The 24,544-nt window shown below is 34.9% G+C and overlaps 1 protein-coding gene across 1 annotated transcript in view; it reads right to left on the reverse strand.

The window, feature by feature from the left end:
* Positions 1 to 24,544, reverse strand: part of LOC123310807 (zinc finger protein 395-like) — a 71,067-nt gene that overhangs the window by 13,888 nt on the left and 32,635 nt on the right. Inside the window, exon 4 of the mRNA XM_044894473.1 lies at positions 12,608 to 12,801. Coding sequence (XP_044750408.1) covers positions 12,608 to 12,801 — 194 coding nt within the window. The remainder of the gene's footprint in view (positions 1 to 12,607; positions 12,802 to 24,544) is intronic.

Below are 24,544 nucleotides of genomic sequence, written 5' to 3' on the forward strand. Positions count from 1 at the left end.
CTGACTGACGGAACATGGAACATTGGCCTTCTAACGCTTCTGGTGTTTTGGTTTTTTGATTTTGACAATATCATTCTCTTCTCTCATGCTGCAATTGATCGAAGTTTCTTATCATTCCACCCCATCCTGTGAGAATAATCGATGAAGCTCTAGAAATTCATGGTATTCCTCAATTGTTTGAGTGAACTGATGGTTCACTAAAACTACTACTACTAAAAATAATTTTTCACCTCAAACTGTGTATGTATTTTATAAAGAAAAATTATATTTCTCATATTTCGAAAGAGCCTTAAAATTCAAGAACTTCCTTAACTTTTGTGGAGACTTAGATATGATAGGCATAGGCTAGGGATAAACGACAATGATAAATATATTTGAAGAGTTGTCAACAAAGGTTCATTTCAATTACCAATGTATCTATATATTAATTTCAATACAAAAATAATTTCGAAACTAAAGTAGCATCTTCGGGTACCAAGGTGACAAGTTTGTGGATCGTTAATCTTATTAAATAATATAGCTTGCATCTGAAGGAAAAACCTTGGAAGCATATCGAGTAGGTAGGTACAATACTGTTGATCTGTGAGTGATGAAATTGGTTTTCGCAACTGGGTATTGAAATTCTTATGAAATTATCCTCCTGGTGCAATATTTGATCGGTTATTACACCTTTTTCATGTTCTCCGATAGTGCATATTGAAATATAGATAAACCTGGTACTGATAAAAAATTGGTAATTGTCACTAGGGACATAAAGGTTTATGGAACGAGGTGAAATACCAACGCCAGTCATCTGGAATAAGCGAGGTTCACATTTCTCCCGAAATTGAACATGATTCTAAAATACTGGGTGATAATTATAACATCAATACAATACGTTTGCTGCTAACCCAAATAATCTGTTTCCTGCCAAAATTTGAAATCCGTATTCAGCTAGGTCCTTCCTCATACAGAAAAATTATCAGGAAATATTACCATGATTAGGTAGGTATCTATTTTCTGGACTGAAAAGCAACTTGCATAGGAAATAATTTCCAACCAACAATAAATTCAAATACTATTTTATTAACACAACCAGAAAAAAACAGTTCTATATGGTACGAAGTAGTTTATATCGCACTTAACCTTTCTTGCGAAAGACCCATACAGCTGTAAACCTAAGTTCAATAACTGTCATCAAATGTCAAGTCAAATAACTGGATTTATTCACGACTATCTAGTGATTTATGTAACATGGGGCAAACTCGGATGATTCACGGTTCGATAGTGATTGAATTGAGCGATTTGAGAAATTACACAACTGCCGAAGAAAGGTAATACCAGTACCTATCTACTGAACCATACGGAATTGAATCCTGAGGTATAGTAACCAAGCTTCTTGCTTTCAAATGGCATACCGAGATTTATGGTTTTATTGTTTGGAGTTAAGAAAAAGGGAAAGCTTTATAATATGTATGCCTTTGGGGGATCGGATATTTATCCATTCAATTGAGCCCGAGCAGTATTTTTCTGTACAGCACAAGAGTTTGCATTTCAGGAACTTGGAGAACAAGTTTTCTTCTCACATGCTTATAAGCTTCAGCCAAAATATGTCTGGCGAGACGCTTTAACCCCAAAGGATTTGAAAAATAAGAACGTTTTCAAATAGAACTTTTGGTAAGTATGTGCCTGGTTATTTCGGACAAAGAAAATCCTTTTCAACGTGCAATGGTTGACCCTTCAAGAACAGTATTCGTGAATATGGTAAAATGACACATTCAATTCTATAAATATGCGAATGTCACTCTGCCTTAAGGTTATTGATATGAGTAATGTGGATTCATTTTATTCGAACAAAGAAACGATTTGAACAAAGACCTAATTTTAAATACTTTTCAAGGATAAAAGAAACTACAGTTATTACTCGTTCTACAAATAGGATGCCTGATAATTAGAAATTTGTGGACAATAACTTATATCTGGATGACACGTTAAATTTCATATCAGAGTAGGAATATCTCAAAGAACAGAAGCATTTCCAAGAAATGTCAGGTATTTCCGGGTTGTACTGTAGCTGAAGACAACCCTACGTGTAAAATTGATTCTGAATATTCATTACAGGAAATGCTCCAAAGAGGACAAAACGCCTACCATCAGAAGTGAATACGATGTGGTTGGCATACCAAAATTGTCAAAAAGAAGCAGTATCAAAACATTCATGTTTTCTTTCCTATCAAAGGTCGGCGACCTGATAAAAACGTTGTTGACACTTCCTATCGAAACAATTATGAGTCATTGTTAGGGAACGTGGTCCTGGAAGAACTGCCGAATCTATTCCACTACCCGGAATAGATGAACCATTCTAGATATTTAGATTCCTGGAGATTCTCTCTCTGAAATGAAAGTTATATATGTATGTACTATAATTTACTAAGAACTTGGAATCAGTATATTCTCCACTGCTTCAAATGAATACATTGCAAGTGAGTTCAATATACTCTATCGTGAAGATAGATCAGGTCGAATAAACAATTCACTGCCATTGCTACGCCTATTTTTTTTTCGGTAGACCAAATCGTAGTTCCCTGGTCAGTGACTCCCAAGATTTCATACCTACGGACAAACATCGACGACCTTGTTAGGTTGATGACCCAAAATATAGGCTCGATCCGAGGGATTAACTGTCCAAGAAAAGACGGCCTAAAATATTCCGAGCAATGATTACAAATTAAAGATGTATAATTTTCTTCAAAATTCAATTTGTCGACTGTGGAGGCATTATCGTGTTCTCCAATCGCTTCAGCATTCATTCTTATTGCACCAGGAGTTCAGAAATCTGGAATTGATAATATGTAAGGATTGGGATCTTCGTGTTCAGGAATTGACAGGTATGCGAACATTCAGAACGGTGAAAATGAAAGAAATACGTATTTTTGAAGAAAGAATTTTCAATGATGCTTCGGGATAGACGTTTTTTTAGTTTAAATTTCGAATTGAATGGTAGAAACTGGACTCTGGAGATGAAAATTTTAATTTTCAATACTCTGCACAAGAAATATTTTTTATCCTACTCTTCTCACTGACTCCGAGAAAAAATATCAGATGATTACACGTTGTAATTTCTTACTGGGGGCAATGCCGAAAAACGAAGCAATTTTATCCACAATTCCAATAAAACTGGTACAGAACGAGCTCGTCATGGATTTATTATTTTATGGCCTCGACTTGACGCTCTGATTTAAATGAGATGTTTTCACCTCCCAACTCGAAAATATCAACAACTCTCAATGAATAGGGTTTAACATCGTAAAAAGATAAATTTAGCGACATCGTGGGATATGTTACTCTCACGCCACGAAGAAAATAAAATTAGACAATACAAAAGTGTCAGGTAAAATGTAAATAATGGGGTTTTTAAACCGAAACTTCACTGCACTCCGGTTTTTCGAAATTGCGAAGGTTGAAGGCGCTCTCACAGCTCGAAAACGTGATGTACTGTTGTTGACTTGGTGCTTTAACCTCCTGGAGATTGATGAACTGATTCACGTTTCGAAAAAAGATCATTGTATGTATATGTTTCTCTGGATTATTTTCAATAACAAACCTAAGGAACCAAGCGTGAAAAAAGGAAAAATGATAGCCCATGAGGATTGAGTTTTTCAGTGTTGAAATTTTCATCGAACCACCTATCTAACGATGCAAAGATATATACTGGTGGACCATTTGAAACAAGAAAGTGGTAGGCTGAAAGTTGATAAGGTCTGGAAATATTTCAGGGAGAAAACTCATTGAAGAAAATAATTTTCAGTGATTTGGTTTCTGTAATTTGTTATATATAAACTTGTAATAGACCATCGCGGTGAATCACCCTGTATCTATGTTTCGACTAATGAGCAATGCTGTGAAAATGTTATCCATTTTGTACATTCCGATAAATAATATGAATCGCTTAAATCAGTAGTAGTCTCATATTTTTCTAAAACAAATATTGAATTTCAGAAATATTGCATGAAACGAATGAGGGATAAATAATGATTCGAATTATTGTATCAGTTCCGATTCATTGTTTCTCATGGTACTTACAATATGAAAGCTATTAGGGTCGAATTTTATCGTCGACAAAATAGGTCTTTACTTCGAAAAGGTGTCATTATGTCAAGTGATAAAACAGATGAATTCATAACAAAACACTCTTCCGAACAATGCGAAGTATCAACAATCACGGGTAATTAGTCTGGCTCTAAACTTTTCCAATCGATGTTTCAAATATAATTCTTTTTCGATAAAATTGTTCCAGTGGTCAACAACAATGAGTAGGAAATTTCAACACGTGCTTATATTTATGACGACAATGGAAAGCTTGCAATTTAAATTCTTTAATTGTAATCAATGTGAACCTCTGTTATTGTAGATTCTGTTGAGGTTCCCGTTGTATGAATAAATAAGACAGCAAATGAATTTTAGAGAAAAAATAACTAACACAACATTGTATCAACGTAGAATCGATCACTAAAATTGTAGCCGTCCTTTCGAATTTTGTTGGGTTGAGGTCCTAAAGAATGAAAAAAGCAATTCTGAAAAAGGATTATCTTCATATATTTCAAAAAAAGAGTCAGTGACCTCTCACCTGAAATTTTGAGATTAATGCGGAGATTTGATAAGTGAATATGCTAACCTTAATGTTAACATGATATTATCATTCATGTATTTCAATATTTCGAGTTGTTTGTTGAGGAAAGAAGTGGATTTTTTTAATTAGACAAAATAAAATAGAATACATTCCTGAGGACTCTGCCGTTGAATAATTCATTGATGATTTACCATCATAAGTTACCCACGTTAATATATATTCCTTAGATAAGGTAAAATATGAAAATTTTGAACCATAAATATCACGTTTTCAGATCTTTAAACTGTTTCGTCTGAAAAACAAATTAACATAACTGCATCAGTATAAATCAATAAAGGTACATTTTAATGAGAAAATAAAAGAAAAATGCCAGGCAAAGAAAGGTTGTAGCAATAATTTTCTTAGATACGAGTACGATGAGATCCTTGATATTTTGGAATACAGGTATTTTCAGGACCTCATTAATTATTACTGTTACTGAATTTCTTCTATAAGTCGTGTTCGAATAAAGATAAAGATCGTTTCGAAGCAAGGACACGTGAAAATGTTGAGTATGACTAAGGATTGTTTTACAAGCTTGAACAGGAATATAACAGGTTTGGATACGATCTGATACAGAAGTTTTGCAGAAAGACGAATGTAACGGTATCCCCTAGATTATTTTTGATACTGATTATTCATTTTTAGTTAAGTATTGTCGATATTGCATTTTTCATCATAAGGTTCAAAGACGAATACGAAAATTACACTTTTTACCTCTTTATTCCCTTCAAATAATTATTCAAATTGCAGAGCATAGAAGTGGATATTGCAAAGAACCAATGATGTATACGGATAGGTTGTATTTAACATTGTAACACCTAATATTTTATTGGGTTATAAAATTATTCATTCAATCTGTCACTTATTTGGTTTCTAAGGAAAAAAATAAAATTGCTCATTTGAGGGACTACTGAAAAAAAAATTTATATGAAAGAACGCGTACTATGTATTGAGCCTTGGCAAGGGGTGATTCTTCAATTTCTCCTAGAATTTTCTCGAAAGTTTTCATTTACACCTAAGAATTTTTGTCTGAACAATTTCCAATGTTTGGCCATCCTTGGCACATATTTTACAGCAAATACAAAGAGCAAATTTTCGCAAAATTATCTGTTAAAATTTGCCTTCTTGTGTTTCACAATAAAAGTGGAAACTGCAAAGTTTTTCCTCCAAAAACAAGGCCAAAATAGAATACGCTGCTAGATAATATATTCGTGAAGAAATACGAACTGAAATCAATGGGTGTAGCTTCTGTATTCTATTCCTATATGAAAGAATCTACTTGCACAGTTTGCTCATGAACAAAATCTTTAATTATTAGTAGTTGTGAGTTGATTGGGTCAGAGAAAATATATCTACATTATTTATCAATATTATTTGATTTTGGTGATAGTATTCAAAAGTGTTACCAGATAATGTATCAGACGGATATCAGGGATTAATATAAATATTTTTTTAGGGGGATCCCAAACCGTCGAATGCCATTTACTATTTCGCAGAATACAATATAAGATTTATTACTGTCATCAACTGCAAGGTATCGATCTATAGGGAAGATTTTCATTGAAAAATGACGTACTAGTATAAATGCTATGCTATTATTGAATAAAGAGACCTTTCAGCGTCATATTGACGTATTCGAACGCGTACTACTACTACTGTGTACTCTAACATTTTCTGTTTGTGTTGCGTAGGTTTGTTGAGATGGCATCAGCGGAAAGACCTATTGCTGCTACGCTTTGTTTTCCCGTCATTTCGCAAAAATTCTCCACGATAAAGTTCATCGAAAATAATACCGATTTCGAGTTCGTAAACACGACATGTTCATGTTTACATTGAAGCGAATGGTTCGAATAATATAAAATTACCGCAGAATTCGAGAAACTGACCTTGATAACAACTACTACTACACGTGCCGATAAAATAGGCAGCGTATCACTCGAATAAACTTTACCGAGCATCCGTGGTGTTTGTGAAAACTACGTTTAGCAAACAAAAGAATAGAGATTGTGGAATTTACGCATGATTATTATTCCGGATTTTCACATCTCTTGTTGATTGATGATGATGAAAACAATTAGGGGAACAAGCGTATGAAAAAATTTGTTTGCGAAACATGGTACACTCTCCGATTGTTTTCGTCAACCATATATGGCTCATAATATGAGCTGCTCAAACTAACTGAGTGAAACTATCATTGTGTTCAGTCACTTCTATAACTGACAAGTTTGGTTGATACATTTGAAGAAAAAAAAAGCAGAAATAAAGGTAATTTTGCCCGTCAGAAAAAATTGGTGAAAACGTTCATGGAAACCCTCATTTGGGAGTTCTATCCTACTCGTTTTTAGGCTCTGAAGACGGTTATTTGTTTCCCGCATAATTCTCTTTACGGATTGTGTCTTAGCTGCACTCGGAAAACAATGATGAATGATGTCAATTCTGTCCAGTAACTCATCATTATGGTGGATTTACACAGAGTTCCCGAGAAAAGAGATCTAAAAAAGGAACAATCTCATTGGCATATCGCATTCACGTGATCGTCGTTTGCCATTTCCATTTCCTAGGTCTTAGTTCTAAGGAACTAACTTGTTTTCTACGTTTGGCTATGGGTGAGATGACGACTCCTTCAGCAAATGCCAACAAAAGATGTTCAGATTTACGCATTTTTCTCAATATCGGCTTATAGAACACTTCTTTGGGGAAGCACCAAAGATTTATTCAAATACAGAGTGAATTATCCAAATTTTTTATCTAATCAAACCAGGATCTGCTCTACATCATGATATTGACTGTGTGAGATAAGTAGAGTTATATCACAGAATATTTAACCAAATACACACAAAAAAAGAGTCGGTGACTCATCAGTTTATTTTTTCTCTGCAATTATACAGCCAATAAAATTTGTTTAGCTTTGAAATAGGGGAATCTGAATGCAATTGTACTTCCTTAACGGGCTTTTCAGTAGTTCCATTCAGATCTACAAAGTGTATCGAATATAAATAACAAAACAAAAATTATTTGATGAAAACTTAAGCAACAAGAATGACCTTGTGGTATGATTTGTGGATCAAGACCAGAATGCATACGATGAGGAATCTTTGATGCTGTCTCTATTTTAGTGATTTAGTGTGCTCAAGGCTTAAGGTACAGCGACTGGAACTGGCGCAGTCAGTGTGGACAGCGAGATTCATCTAAACAGCGCTGATAATAACAATTCACAGGCAGCGGATATAAATACTAGTTAGCCATTTGTAGGATAACCTTGCCTTGACGTAAATAAGTTTGTCCTTGCTTCCTGCTTCCACGCGGTGTTTTGCTGCTCATGCCGGCCGGCTTCTGAGCTGCACCTAACCTATTCCGCACTTGCATAATCTCTAATCGAGCATGGAGAACACAAAAAGGTTGGCGAGGCTGCTTTCTGACGCTGCGTCTGAATTCCAAGGGAACGGGGATCGGCACACTTTTCAGGACTGAAGTTTGTGTACAGGGTGTGTCATTTACTTGTACACCAATCTGCACAGTAGGTTGCACTCACCGAATAAAATATTTTTTTGCATTTACCGGTTTTGCCAATTCGGCTTGATTGAAAAAATATTCAAGTTTTGAGTAAAATGTTTGTGAACATAAGTGATGAATGGAAAATATCAAAAATCCTAATACAAACATCGACCATTCACCCACAAAACGTCATTAGACCTTTAAAAGAAAAGTTTCTTCTTGCTCTGCAAACCAGACCTCCACAGTTTTTATTACCTCCTCGTTGGAAGAAAAATTACGACCTTTTAAAAAATTTTTCAGTTGAGGAAAGAGATGATAGTCGGATAGAGCCAAATCTGGTGAATAAGGGGGGTGTTCTAGAATTTCAAACCCTAAATCACGAATTTTTTGCATAACATGTGCGCAGGGGCGTTGTCCTGCAAAAACAAAACACCTTTGGATAGCTTTCCGCGTGTTTTCTCTTTGATTTTTTTCTCATAGAGTGGTCAGTAATGTCGAATAGTAATCTCCGGTTATTGTTCTACCCTTATACAAAAAATCGATCATGATTACTCCATAGCAATCCCAAAAAACTGGAGCAGGAACTTTTCCAGCAGATTTTTGGACACGAAACTTCTTAGGTCTTGGAGAACCAGAGTGTCGTCATTTCATCGATTGTTGCTTTGTTTCTGGATCGTAGAAATGTACTCAAGTCTCATCCATAGTAAGAATTCGGTTTAAGAAGTCTACATCGTTTTCAAATCGAGCACAGATCGAACGCAATGCTTCCACCCTTGCACGCTTTTGGTCAACATTCAAACATTTGGGGATTCATTTTGCAGCAGTTTTTCTCATGTCCAAATTGACGTGAAATATATGATGAACACGTATGTATGAAATATTCAGTGCTTCAGATATCCGTTTCAGCCCAATTCGACGGTCTGATAAAATCATGTCATGAACTGCATCCATATTTTCGGGGACTGACACAGAAACTAGCCTTCCCGATCGGTCATCATCTTCAATGGAAAATTTACCTGTTTTGAAGCTTGTAGTCCAATTTTTCACGGTCGCATACAAAGGACATTGATAACCAAGTGTAGTAAGCATATCTTCGTAAATCTGCTTACCTCTTAACCCTTTTAAATACAGGTACTTGATAAGGGCTCGATACTGCAATTTTTCGATTTCCACAATTTCGGTGGACATCCCTTTCTTTTAATTTATTGCGTAACTCTGGTTTACTTTTTTGACCTCAAACTTCACACTGATACTTCTAATCAGTTATTGTTCGTTGCTATGGTAACGCAATATTTTTTTTATGCATGGAAACCGTCTAAGCTAACTAGATATCAATACATCCTCGTAAGAGCTGAATGGGAAATTTTCCAGGAAGCTACGCGATTTTTCTTTTCACCCTAAAACAAAACCGTTTTCCTGAACTGCTCCAGACTTCCCAATCATTGTTACTTGCGGAGTATACAGATATAAATTGAGCAATTAGCTAGCAAACAGAGATCTTGTTGCACAGAAAGCTGAGGCCTTGAACGGGAAATGAATAAAATATCCGCTTTCCTATGATTAACACATTACGTAATGTAGTTGAAGTCCCCAGATCGAATGCAACATTAACTGAAGGTCTATTGCTTTCGGTAATTTTGAAGGTGACTGACGAAAATACTGCACAGATAATTATTGTCAATTTTTCTTTTGCGGAATTCACTGTTGCCATTTATTTTTTTTTTTTTTTTGACCTCTGGAAGATATTCATGATCTACCATAATTCCTATGATTTTATAGCATGAATTCGTGAGGTCTGAAGCTCAGTAACTCAAATTCTAATAGAATTCAGAGTTGGTTATGGAAGGTTTCTCATTGACAAAGTAATGCGAATATTATACCGAATTTGGTGTAGCTCAAATATTTCATGTTGTCTCTGTATTTAGGAAATCTCGTTGAAACTTTCATACTGATGACACATTTACAGCGGGTTTAATAAAACGTTGATTGTCCGATCAACGATTTGACTGTCACTCGAAATAATACGAAATCGCTGAAACCTTTTCATTTCTCAATATATTGAAGAAATTGTAATTGAGAATAATTGAATGGACGTATGAACATCATAATTTGACGCGAGAATGATATTCTGAATGATCAATTCGTCAATCAAGCGTTGATTCCCCGATTAAGCTTTATGAAACCAGGGGTTTGATGCCGATATTCATAGAAATAGAGAATGACTAGAGAAAATTGAGAGCTATCGTTTTGCTCGATTCTCAAAGTCTGTATTGTAATGGGAATATAATGAGCCAAAATAAATCAGACGTATGGATTACGTATTGATTATTCCCTGTTTATATGATCATGATTGATGATTCAAATGTATGTGCTTTGTAATTTTGTGAAATAATATCTATTTTGTAAGCAGACGGAAGTAATTTGATATTGAGAGAAGTGGAGTAAAATGAGATCTTCAGTTGACCCTCCTCTATGTGATAATTAAATATGAAACTTCATAGTGCAAGTATGGAATTCTATTTCGGAAAAGTTTCCTCAACGTCCACCTTTGGGCATTTTCCAATTGATCGAGAGATTCTACCGAAGAAACATTAAAGTTATCTACAGATACCTTGTCCAGTAGCCGCCCTTTATTAATTACAAAACATTCACGCTTTCCACTATCATAACGGCGGTCAGTGTGACTTAATTGCCATTGGAATATTCGTAGAAATTTTTCCCTATTTTGTAGCGAATTGAGGCAACCGCATGACTACTGAACCAAATCTATTCGATGGGAAGAAATTGCCACAACGTACTTGGAATGCGGAAAAAGCACAGTTACTTTTATTATGGAGTAATAATTGAAATGTGAAACATTCACTTTGTAAATTGAGTATAACTACATGTACTGAAAGTGTTTATTGACCGATATAACTCGAAAGTTAATTTAATAGATCCGTCAACACACAGACACTGTTACTTTTTACCAATCTATTAATTTCTAGGTATTCAGAATTCAATACGTGAAAAAGGAGATTGAGGACGATTCCATTCAATTTCGAATTTATAAAGTTCAGTCATGTTGGTCTTGATTGTGAAGTTTTAAACACAAAATTACATAAGGACATAAGTACGAGGATGTATTGATATCAAGTTAGCCTAGACCAGTTCCATGCATAAAAAATATTGCGTTACCATAGCAACAAACAATAACTCATTAGAAGTGTCAGTGTGAAGTTTGAGGTTAAAAAAGTAAACCAAAGTTACGCAATAAATTAAAAGAAAGAAGATGTCCACCGAAATTGTGAAAATCGAAAAATTGGAGTATAGAGCCATAATCAAGTACCTGTATTTAAAAGGGTTAAGAGGTAAGCAGATTCACGAAGATATGTTTAATACCCTTGGTGATCGATGTCCTTCGTATGCGACCGTGAAGAATTGAACTGCAAGCTTCAATAGAGGTGAATTTTCCATTGAAGATGATGACCGATCGGGAAGGCCAGTTTCTTTGTCAGTCCCCGAAAATATCGATGCAGTTCATGACATGATTTTATCAGACCGTCGAATTGGGCTAAAACGGATATCTTAAGCACTGAAAATTTCATACGAACGTGTTCATCATATAGTTTACGTCAATTTGGACATGAAAAATGTTTGAATGTTGACCAGAAGCGTGCAAGGGTAGAAGCATCGCGTTTGATCTGTGCTCGATTTGAAAACGATGTAGACTTCTTAAACCGAATTGTTACTATGGATGAGACTTGGGTACATTTCTACGATCTAGAAACAAAGCAACAATCGATGGAATGGCGACACTCTGGTTCTCCAAAACCTAAGAAGTTTCGTGTCCAAAAATCTGCTGGAAAGGTTCTTGCTTCAATTTTTTGGGATTGCCATGGAGTTATCATGATTGATTTTTTGGAAAAGGGTAGAACAATAACCGGAGATTTCTATTCGACATTACTGACCACTCTAAGGGAAAAAATTAAAGAGAAAAGACGGAAAGCTATCCAAAGGTGTTTTGTTTTTGCAGGACAATTCGTGATTTAGAGTTTGAATTACTAGAACACCCCCCTTATTCACCAGATTTGGCTCCATCCGACTATCATCTCTTTCCTCAACTGAAAAAAGTTTAAAAGGTGGTAAATTTTCTTCCAACGAGGAGGTAATAAAAGCTGTGGAGGTCTGGTTTGCAGAGCAAGAAGAAACTTTTTTTTGAAAAGTCTAGAGAAGTTGCAGGTTCGCTGTAATAAATGTATCCAATTAAGAGTAGAATATGTTGAGTAATGAATTATTTTAACATTAAAATTTTGTTTGGTTTTATAGTAGGCTAAGAATTTTTCAATATATCCTCGTAAATAGGAGGAAACTTTCGATAAGAATGGAAGAATGCAATAGGGGAAGAACACTGAGAGAAACCTCCAAGTTCAATCAAGGTTCGAGGGTATCACGTGGAGATGAATTCTCATTTTTACTCACCTTCTTCTTCCTCGGCTGTTCATCGAAGAAGAAATCCATTACAATACCTTCGTCGGAGGCATTGCTTGAGGACAACTCTGATTTGGGTGGAATCTCTCGAGCATCGCCGGTATCAGTTATGGTAGGGGAAGGGGTAGATCTGTAGGAGGCAGAGCTACTACAGCTTTCTGGGGACGAACTCAGCCATTGGAGTCCTACAAAAAAGATCTCAAGATTAGGAATAGCAAAGAATTAATGTGAATTAATTTGATTTGCAAATCAATTATCAGGAGTTACCAGATACTGAGTGATCATTAAGAGGAAAAAGTGTCTCTTTTGACCTCAGGACTATTCTGCTAAAATATATGGACAAGTGTGTACCTATACTTCCAAATCATATTATTATATCACTGAAAATTATTCATTATCGAGTTGGATTTTAGTTGGTTTTACTATCGCTAGTTGACAAATCAATAAGAGATAAGTAAAAAAAATATGGATCCATTAGTGCGTCATAATCTTCTCCCCGTAAAAATTATCCAAAATTTATAGCAGCAATAATCTCTAGCAGTTCCAACTACTGCAGTAATAAAATTTGCAAGAACACGTTTCTTGCAGCTACGAATCGGACGATATTCCCAACCTCCTTGGCTGTTTAGGGACCGTGGACTTAACCTTTTATTAAGGTCAGTTGAAGATGTCGGAGAAACATGAGGTAATAACATGAATTAAGCACTTTATTTTTCACCACTGCGTGTTCCTGGCATTGTTTTCTACGAGAACGTTTAATGAGTATCCGAGGAATCATTTGGTATGCGGTATATGCTATATAAGCACGTTTTAAAGAAATTAGAATACGATTGTGCTTGAAAAGTTTGATAACAAAATGAACGTAGAGATTGGATACTTTGATAATTTTTTGTTTCGCCTTACCCAATATTAAATTACCACTTTTTACAAAGTTCCTGAAATGCTACCTTAATCCTTCATTTTGATTAATAATTGGAAGATTTCATATTTGAAATATGCCCATAAAATGAGTTGATTGGAGACAAGAGCTGAGTGAATCAGTGTCGGATAAAACTAGATTTTTTTATTGAGCCAACTCGGGTAGTTTGCTAGGAAAAGCTTGGACCTGGATAATGATTTTTGAAAAAGTTTTCGGAACTTCAGGCATTAAAACGAACCCTTCTTATCAGAAATAGTACTGCCTTCCATAAAATGTCCTTGGTAATTGATCGGAAACACCAACTATGCGGAAGAAAAAATTTCTAAATGCTTCCAAGCAGGGTAGGTTTTTGTTATCGAGTTTCTTGCCTTCAAGGTAGGAAAGCAACAACAATTTATCAGGTAATCTTATCGCCTAAACAGGAAACAAAACAAAATATAAAAGAGAGTTATTATCTGTTGTGGAATCCAGCCTGACATATCAATCTATAATACCATAATGATAGGATTCGAAATAGTGGGAGGAGAGAAGATGACATGAGAATATTTCATGTCTTGCACGCACTTCAACTTATCTAGAATGAACTCATTATGGTAGATCTAGGAAAAAACGATATGTTTACACGCACAACCACACAAGAAGAATATTTTGATTTTAATTCGAATATCTTGCATCCTTCAATAAATTGGAACTTCAATATACAGAGTAGTTATACTAGATAGAGGAGCCATAAGGTATATACCAAATTTAACTATATATCTCACAAAAGAAGAAGAAGAATAACTGCAAAAAAACTATTCTAATCTTCACTCAGAAACATTATTCAGTTTGTATTAAATTCTAACTCACACCATGTTCGAAAAGTACCCATCTTCAAACTGAATTTTAGGAACAAATGTTTTCTAACTATAAATTCTGTATTTATCTCTGACAAACAAAAATTCAGCTAGGATATCCTGGAAGTGTTAACTTTTACCTGCTTTTTTCAAGACCTTTCACCATACAACTACCATTGCAAGAATCCAATGGTTTGCGTGAATTAGATATTATCATTTCAACAACGATTTAAATTACTACAATTCATAGCATTGCAAGACCAGGGGAAGTGATTCAACGCATAGGAGGATTATTGAACTCCTCTATCTATTCTAGAAAACGTTCAGGAGAATGCATACATCATACCTTCATCGAGTCATTCATTCCTCGAAAATTGCATAGTGAAGTGAACGACGAAACTGATAAAAATGATTCAAATTACAATCCTTGTATGGTATTGTGAAAGTGATACCCTGAAATAGCTGAAGTATTTTCGGTGGGAGCAGGGAACGATCAGTTTTCATGAAATAGTTGTTTTCAACACAAATTTCATTTTATAAATGCCTTAGTTGAAACTGTATGTGTAGAAAATAGATCTAATTTTTACCTTTCAGTTCTAATGAGTTAAGGAAAAAAATGAAATCTTTGAAATAAGCCCTATAATTCGACGAAAAAATTATTTTCTCATAATTTGCAGAACCCAGTTTTGTCAATATTTTTCGGGAAAAACTCTTAGCCTGATGTCCTCGGTTTTTATATACACATACATATAGGTAACCTGTTTATTTAATCAATGTAAACATAAACATGTCCTCGCTCAGACCTTGGAGTCACAATTAAAATATGCTAATATTTATAAACTTTTCACGAAAATAACAGTTTTATAATGTACAGTTTCGAATTTTAATTTCATAAGTCTCTACCTCGACAAGGATCGTTATATCTATGGCCTTTAATACGAAGGAAATAAAATGAAAATTAATTGATAACTGGTTTTTAGAACTAATTCCGCCTAGCTCTGTCCATATATAACACATACCTATTCTTTCAAGAACTATATTTATCTTTGACAATTACTATCAGACCGTTTATATTAAGCCTAGTTTCCGTATTGTCTAGATCAAGTCACTAGACTTTTCTTTTTCGTGTACAAACAATCAAAACACCGCAGAAATCAGCATAAAGTCAAAACCAGAATTGTTATATATCTAGAATAGAAATCATTGTGATAATACTTGAATAGATGAAGCTAATATTTCAGAACGACGAGCCAAAAAGTATTCTCTATAAGGAAAAATATAGAGAAGATCTGATTAACAGAAGACTTTTATTGAAAATCCTATTGATCCTTCGAATGAGGAATATTACCAACGTAAAACATTCGAGGAAGAAATTTCCATTTAACTACGCTGTGACGCAAATCAACACTACGTAGATCACCTGAAATTTTCATTTCAATGACGTCTTTTTAAAAATCAATGAGGCAGGCCATAAATTCCAAATGTGGCGTAAATAATCGGGTATATAATCATATCGACTGAACCTACGATAGTGGAAATACGAAATGCTTACTTCCATGCAACGACATCGCTATCTACATGGGCCAGACGCATAGTAACAAAACTGACATTCAAGGGGAACTTGAAATGCGGTTCTGATAATTTGACCATGTTATGAATTTGTGTAATGGCCAACCTACGGAAATGGGATTCTAATAGATAGATAATTTTGGGCATGAAACATGAAAGTTATCTGGAACTAGAAATAGGAGTATTGAAAAATGACGTAGGGAATGTTTCGAATGATATGGATGCTTATGGTCGTATTAAGGTGACATTTAACTAGCATGTTATGATAGCTAATACTCTTTTGAGAATGAACCATTAAACGCATGAAGAATATTATTTTTCTGTTACTACTCCTAGTGATTGCATTTTTCACTCTTTGAATAATGATTTTGAATTGAACATATGTTATATTATGTTAAAGTTCATTTTCTCCAACAATTTCATTTTGAAATTCAGCTTTATTCTTCGATTCCACAGTTTAGTTCTCATCATCAATTACAAAAAGTTCATGTCATCTCTCTCATTATTTTAGTGATTATTATATTTCCCAACTTGGAAGTATTTGATCAGAATGCCAGAATGTATTCGATCTTGGAAGAAAAGAAGAGAAAATAGACGTTTAGTTTGAGAGAGATAAGGGAGATTATTCCTCTGTCTTTTCAATAGATTCAATGTCTTTTTTCAGCCCGGATGCGACAGTTTGATTCAATGATATAGCTATCAAGTACAAATAAGAAATTAATGCTTAATCAGAGTTTTTTTTAAGAGAAATCTGATATTGAAAAATTGGCCAAATCTGAATAAAATCATGTAAATTTCGAAATAATTTTCAAACTTGCGAATGTCCTCCCTTATTTGATTAATTTTCAAGGCAGAGCGCTTCCACAGACCCTTTGTGTTCCGCCAGAACACACGAGCTCAATTTCGAAGTTCCAATTTGCTTGGCAACACACCTTAAAAGTACTTTGACATTGACTCAACATCAAAAAGCGTCCAACGTCGATGTATATCTCGCACGTGGTATTCCAATGTTCCCAAGCACGTGTCAGTGGCGATATTAGCTGCACCACGCAAATATTACGTAAAACTACATTCACATTTCGCCAATGCCCGGCTATTGCTGAGCTTAGCGACTGCATACAGAAATGTGGAATGAATAATTGCCAATATAGGTTTGATATTCGACACTCGATGATTTGCTAACTGCAGACTATCCAGGTTGTGTGGAACAGATGCAGATTCGTGAAATTTCGAGTTAGGAATGGAATATCAATCATTGGCGGTGGTGAAATGAACTTTTGAACGGAACGGGGTTATCGACGGTATTTTTTCGAGCGAAATAAAATGAGATATTGCACGTCAGCAGGTTTCAATCAGGAATGGATGAAACTGAATGAAATTGATTGATAGAGAACAAGAATTTTGATAACTAGGTTGTTTCTATATTCGAAAGAGCCTTGGTTCATCTTCAGTTCATTATCAGCGGGATAACTTAGTTAGGAGACTATATATACAGGGTGAGTCTTTGATTCGTACAAGTATTTTAACAGTATGTTCTTGAGGTAAAACGAAATACATTTTTCCTTAACAATTTTTCCAAATCGACTCGGTTTAAAAGATACAGGCTGTTTAAAAACCATAAAAAAATGTTATATGTTTATGTGTTTGGTTTTCCTCCATGATTATAATTTAATAAACCTTTTTTCAGGAAAATATTTGAGAAAATAAAGCTATTGTCCAAATTGCTGAAAAAAGTTTTATTCAAAGAACCAAACTATTGAAACTAAGTTGGACGATATCTTATCAATATTTGAATGTTTTGTTAAATAAAAGTATTCTTCATGTTTTCGAGTAATTAGATGTTCAAAAATATCTGTGAAATTTGAAAAATTGTTAAGATCCACAGATGTTTAGTGTCACAGATTTAGCTAGTAGTGGCACAGCTCATTATGAAAACTTGAAATGGCTATATGTTTTTAACAGGTCCGAATAGGAACAATGGTATAAGAAAAAAGTGTTTCTTCTGACCTCAAGAATCAACTGTTAAAATATTTGTAGGAGTCAAAGAAGCACCTTGTATGAAATGCTATTAAATCGCTGTCTTACGTATAAACTGAAGTCCTGTTAACTACTGTTAATAACAGAGTATGGAATCGCTATATGTACTGTATAATAAAAAATTATTATACAGGGTGATTCATAACTATTGGGACATAGGCTAAGGGCAGATTGTTTGGACCAAAATAAGGCGATAGAACCAAATATACCTCAATACAATATTGTTGTGAAAAAAGATAGAGGGCGTTAAAGTTGAATTTTTTATAAGGGGACAGAATAATATTTTCTTCGAAGTTCGAAAATCCTTTATTAAAAGAATTAGAAAAGGCATATAAGGAGGCCACGTAGAACATTCAATTTGATTGTATTCTTTTAATGTTACATTGTTTTTAATTATGCTTTATCGTCCAAATAAATGAATAAAATAAATAAATCGTTACTCTGAACTGTTCAATTGTATTTTTTTTTAAAACAGATGAAAAAATTAACAGTGAAATTATTAGCAAAAAACGAAAAAAAAAATTCAACTTTAACGCCCTCTATCTTTTTCCACAGCAATATTTTATTGAGGTATATTTGGTCCTATCGCCATATTTTAGTCCAAACAATCTGCCCTTAGCCTATGTCCCAATAGTTATGAAGCACCCTGTATATAGAAAAGTTTCAGCTTACCATAGACTAATAAAGGAAGTCTATGCAGCTAACGCTAGTGTAATGTGAGAAACTGTTTTAACTGATCGTTATGCCGATATTAGTAATTCAGTCCAAAGTAAGAAAAATCTCATATTATTGAAGACCTTTTTATATCCCAATTGTGTGCGGAAAAGTGACAACTTACGCATTTGTTAGGAAAATAAAATGACCATTCGAATTGATATATACCTATGTGTGAATAAATGAACAAAAAACATTCAATTGTCAAGCTGCTTAACATTAGATGTCGCACCTTCAAGAAACATGACCAAAACACCAGTCCTATGCTTGAAACCCATTGTGACAACGATTAGAATTCATGTTTCAAAAATGCATTGTGTATTGTCTGTTTGTAAACGATTTACGATTTTACCAATAAACTGAACTTTCCAACCAGAGGGAACAGTTGCATGTCCATATATCAAATGGTATCGATTATTTTTACAGTGTGGACACAGCCACATGCACAATGGTGAACTTAATGACAGGTAGAAAAGCGTCTGATATATTAATCCCAAGTGATTTGGGGTTTTAGATGTTCAACTTTGCGGTTTAGCTGACATGAAGGAATGATAATAATGATATTGGTTCTTAAGAACCAGAAGTTCATTGAGCTGCTCCAAGAGAATGATTCCAAAACGAACACTCTACGAATTTCCCAATTCTAATATGCACATCTGGCATCAATTCGAACAAATAACATGGACGAGTGTTAAAAGCATTGAACTTCTTTAGTTCAATGGTTGAAAGCGATCCCCTCGACTAGAGGAGCTCGTTTTCTAACCTCTTGAAACTCGATTAACTCAACATTTCTAATATCAATATCTGATTACGTCAAAGACTGATAACCTCAAAGGATACCTTCCTTCCAACAAGAATTCCTCAGGTCATAAGCTCTTTGTTGTTTTATTGGGTTATGGAAACAAAAAATTAACTGATACGTTGTACATGAATCATATACCCCAATGTTTGCACCAAACTCATTTGGATAATATTATTTGTACTCTGACTTAAACTTTTATATCTGAATTTAATCTGTTTATTAAGTCAACAATCAAATGTTTCATAAGAATATAATGTGCAACTCAGAATGCTTGAATCTATTCTTTGTTTGGGAGCTTTCTTGCAAAAGACGATACCTCTTTTCTAGTTTTTCACAGAAGAACTCGACAAATCGTTCGTACTAAAGTTGTAGAACTTTTCAATCTGGTCATTGCCATTTGGTTTGAGTCATTCGACTATCTGAGGATGCACCGATAAAAATTATCAACCTATTTCAACACATTTAATAAAACCCACTTGCTCGATGTTTCTAGGTATCGGGAAAATTCGTAAAACTAATTAGGTATAAATTACGACAGCTTGATGTGGGCTCTGTTGTGGGCAGAGCAGTTGTTGACGTCACGATACTGGGAAATACCATAGCCATCTTGATCGAATAATTTCCCCTTTCATTGGAAACGTTACAGGTTATGAGAAATGTATTATACCCATATTAACGGATTAATAGATGGATTTTTTTTCATTGTCGGCACAAACAGTTTCAGACCTTGAACTCAGCTGGAATTGATTAATTCTCAGATGACTTGTAACCTTTGTATTGCCACTTCCAGCCATACACTGCATCGAAGAGAGGTGTTATTTCAAAATGAGGATAAGTGATCAATCAACAAAATTATGGGATAATTTTTGATATGATTGCGGATTATGTATATATTATACAGGATGATTCTTTGACTCGTACAAATATTTTAACAGTAGATTCTTGAGGTCAAAAGAAACACTTTTTTCCTATACCATTTTTTCCGAATGGGCTCGGTTTAAATGATACAGGCTGTTGAAAAACCATTAAAAAGAGTTTTGGAATACAAGATATCACCCACGTTTTCCAGTTTTCTCCTTATGACCATTAAGTACCATAAAAATACCAAAAATTCAGAGAACCCAACTCTTGAAACTAAGTTGGACGCATTCTAATGAGGAGAGGATAATTATATGCCTTATTTTTGGTGAGAACTTAATTTATTTAATCAGACTGCAAAAACACGTCTGCTCGACTAGTTTCGGTGAGTTAACACATCACCATCTTCGGGAGCCAAGTAACAAGACGACTGCAACGAAAGGAAGAGAAAAATTCGTGGAAAAATATCGGAAATATATGTGTTCAACTTACGATGCAGCAGTCCTGTCATAGCTTTCCAAGTGGGCAGAAAAATCGACCGTCATACATATTTGTCAACATATAAAAAATATAACAGATACAAAACTAAAATTCAAGTCACAAACTTTGAAAATTTAAAAAGAATTTTCAAGTGAAGTGAATACACAAACAAAACAAAACAACAAAGCTACGGCACGCAGGTACACCGCCGTCAAGACAGCTGACAGATTGACAGAAGGGATCGACTCGCAGTCAGCACAGAGGCGGCGGTGTACCTGCGTGCCGTAGCTTTGTTGTTTTGTTTTGTTTGTGTATTCACTTCACTTGAAAATTCTTTTTAAATTTTCAAAGTTTGTGACTTGAATTTTAGTTTTGTATCTGTTATATTTTTTATATGTTGACAAATATGTATCACGGTCGATTTTTCTGCCCACTTCGAAAGCTATGACAGGACTGCTGCATCGTAAGTTGAACACATATATTTCCGATATTTTTCCACGAATTTTTCTCTTCCTTTCGTTGCAGTCGTCTTGTTACTTGGCTCCCGAAGATGGTGATGTGTTAACTCACCGAAACTAGTCGAGCAGACGTGTTTTTGCAGTCTGATTAAATAAATTAAGTTCTCACCAAAAATAAGGCATATAATTATCCTCTCCTCATTAAGATGGTGAACGCCAAAGGGTTTAAAGAAGCATTCTAATGAATATTTGAACGTTTTGTGAAACAAAAGTATTCTTCATATTTTCTCTTATAATGCGCCGTTTTTCAGTAATTTGATGTTAAAAAATTAAAAAGCATCTGTGAACTTTGAAAAATTTGGTACTTTGGCTGAATACAACTCTGTTTAAGAGATCCACAGATGTGTAGTGTCACAGATTCAGCTACTTATTTTGAAGGTAATTTTGTTCTTCCATGGGTGGTGGCACAGCTCATTATGAAAAATTAAAATGGTTATATCAGGGCCGAATCGGAAAAAATGGTGTAGGAAAAACATTTTCTTTTCACCTCAAGAATCTACAGTTAAAATATTTGTACTCATCCTGTATAATGAAAGAACCGAAAATAAAGGAAAACTATTAGTCAATCCTGAATATTGTACCAAAACTACTCGAGAGCAATAATATGTGAGATTTCCTAGGTTCAATAAAATGCACAAAATATAACACAGTTTTCTTTATTATGGGCGTAAACTGTTCAGTTTCTTGTCAGCGTGAGGATTTTTGAGACCGCAAAATAGAAATCACAAAAAAAACTCAAACACCATATCCTGGAAAATAACAAAGAATCATTGTATGGAGTAGTTTAATTTGTTTGAGTTTTTGAAAACACTAATTTCCTTCTTATTTAAAGGTATAAACGGTATAAAAATCTGACACACTGTCCATTGGACTTTTTTTACTATTTCTGCCCTCTGTAGTCGCTCATCCCACCGAGTCATACTTCATATTACCTTTTCTTCCTTCAACTATTTAAGCTTCACAATCCATAAAGTTTCCACGACACTCAAGTAAATCCCCATTTAGAATCGTTGGCTCTCCTATTATTAGGGTGCGAGTCTCTCCAACGAATGAACAATTAGCCACACAAGCCAGGAAGAAGCACCACACGTAGTGGAAGAAGAATATACCCAACATGAGAAGTATCATGGGTTTGAGCGAGTCTCAGACGCCATCGAAATGTCCTAATTTTCGTTGTGACATGTATATTTAGAGAATAAAATAAATTAGACTCGATTTAGTTCCGAAGGATCGATGATGGCGAACCCAAATCAATACCAACACCCGACTTGCATGCCAACGTGAAAATTTCATTTTCAAAGGACGAATGAAGGATACATAGTCGCCCTCGCAAATCAGTCCAATTGCATGGAGACGTATCGACTATTCCTGGCGGTGCTGAAGGTCGTCCAGCCGGAGCATTATGTACCGTGGTCTATCAAAACAACGATACATTACATACTGCACGATGAACAAACACGAGTCGTCCCAATTACCTTCGCAACATTGCCAAGCAGAACGTCATAGACTGACATACGAAAGTTTTATTGCCAGAACGAGCGTCATATTCGAAGGCATTCCTTCAATTGGCCTTTAACGTTCGTATCGACCTTTTGGATTCGTTACAAGGCAGGCTTCGAGCATTGGGGAGATTAAGATTAGAAGAAAATTCGACTGGGACGATGTTGAAAGCCTTCGCTTTCCTCGTTATCTTGCGAGGGGCCATCGATCATACGCGAAAGTGAAAGTTGTATGTCTGGAATTTTGCCATAACCAGAAACTGCAGACTTGGGCTTCTCAACGAGAAAATGATAGCAAGGTTTTTGAAGGTTGTTTGGTGAGTGTTAAATTGATGGTTCACGCCAAGGAAACGGCTGAGAATAGTTTCTGTATCGACCTGAGAATGCAATACTTAGTTTTCCTTCGGTCGGGAATTGTCAAAAAACAAGATTGTTTTCTCAGATGAGAAGACATTTTTCTAAATTTTTCCGACTCGAGTTCTTTTTTATTTAGTTTTAAATTTCTTGAATGATCAAGAAAACCTTCAGGTTCTTCAATTTTGGTTTGGAAAGGGTCATCTTTTGATGGTGGTTCGAAACCAGGTACTTTAACCTTTAATCAAAAGCTTCCCCGGGTATTTGCGAGCTTGTACCTAAGTACAAGCAAGTGCCTAAGCACTAGAAACTAAACTAAGCATCAAATCAAGTGAGACAGCTGAAGCTTCACCCCGAGATGAGAAGCCTTTCACCAGTATGCCACTGGCACAGCTATTTTAATATCTTCTTGTTGTATAGGGTGTGAAAGCAATTCACACCCCCATTCAGAACCTGTACAGAGTGGGCAAAATTGGTAATACCTGAACTACTTTTTTCGAGAAACTAATAATGCCATCAACTGCATTCCTCTATTTTATTTTGTTTTCGAGTTATAGGCCCAAATTAAACTTTAGTCATCATCTCCGTTTCTGTTTGTGATAGGATGTTGAAATGAAAACAATATAGAGACATATTTTTGATAGCAATCCAGTGGCGTACTATTATCTTTTCCAAGAGGTATATTTGCTGAGCTATAACACAATGATGTGTTTTGTCTTATAAAAATAGTAGTTTAAAATGTTTTAAAAATTAGAAAGACTGAAGTCTATGTATGGCATATTTCTGAAACGGGAAAAAAAATTAAGATTCTTTCTAAGCCATTTTGAACTACTGTCTTCATACGAAAAAATACAACTTTATGTTATAGCTCAGCAAATTAACCTGTTGGAAAAAATTATAGTATGCCACTAGATTGCTATCAAAAAAGTATCTCTATAATGTTTTCATTTCAAAATCCTAGCACAAACAGAAACTGAGATAATTACCAAAGTTAAAATCGGCCTAATTTCAATTTTGGCCTATAACTCGAAAACAAAAGAAGAATGCAGTTGATGGCATTATAAGTTTTTCGAAAAAAGACGAACGTAATATACCATTCATTTTCCTCTATCTCGTTGGGTTAAAAAGTTGTAGTTCAGGTATCAGCAATTTTGTCCACCCCGTACAGCAAGAAGAAATTGAGAACCTTACGTCAGTGACATACAGACAAAGGAAAAACTCGGGGTGAAAAAAAAAAGTTATAGCAAGTCAAACATACGCAAATTTTCAGCTACCCCACTTCATGTGCTATTTTGTTTATAAGAGAACGTTATCATTTTGCCCAAATACTGAAGAATCTGCT

The sequence above is a fragment of the Coccinella septempunctata genome, chromosome 4 (genome assembly GCF_907165205.1).
Source record: "Coccinella septempunctata chromosome 4, icCocSept1.1, whole genome shotgun sequence".
NCBI lineage: Eukaryota > Metazoa > Arthropoda > Insecta > Coleoptera > Coccinellidae > Coccinella > Coccinella septempunctata.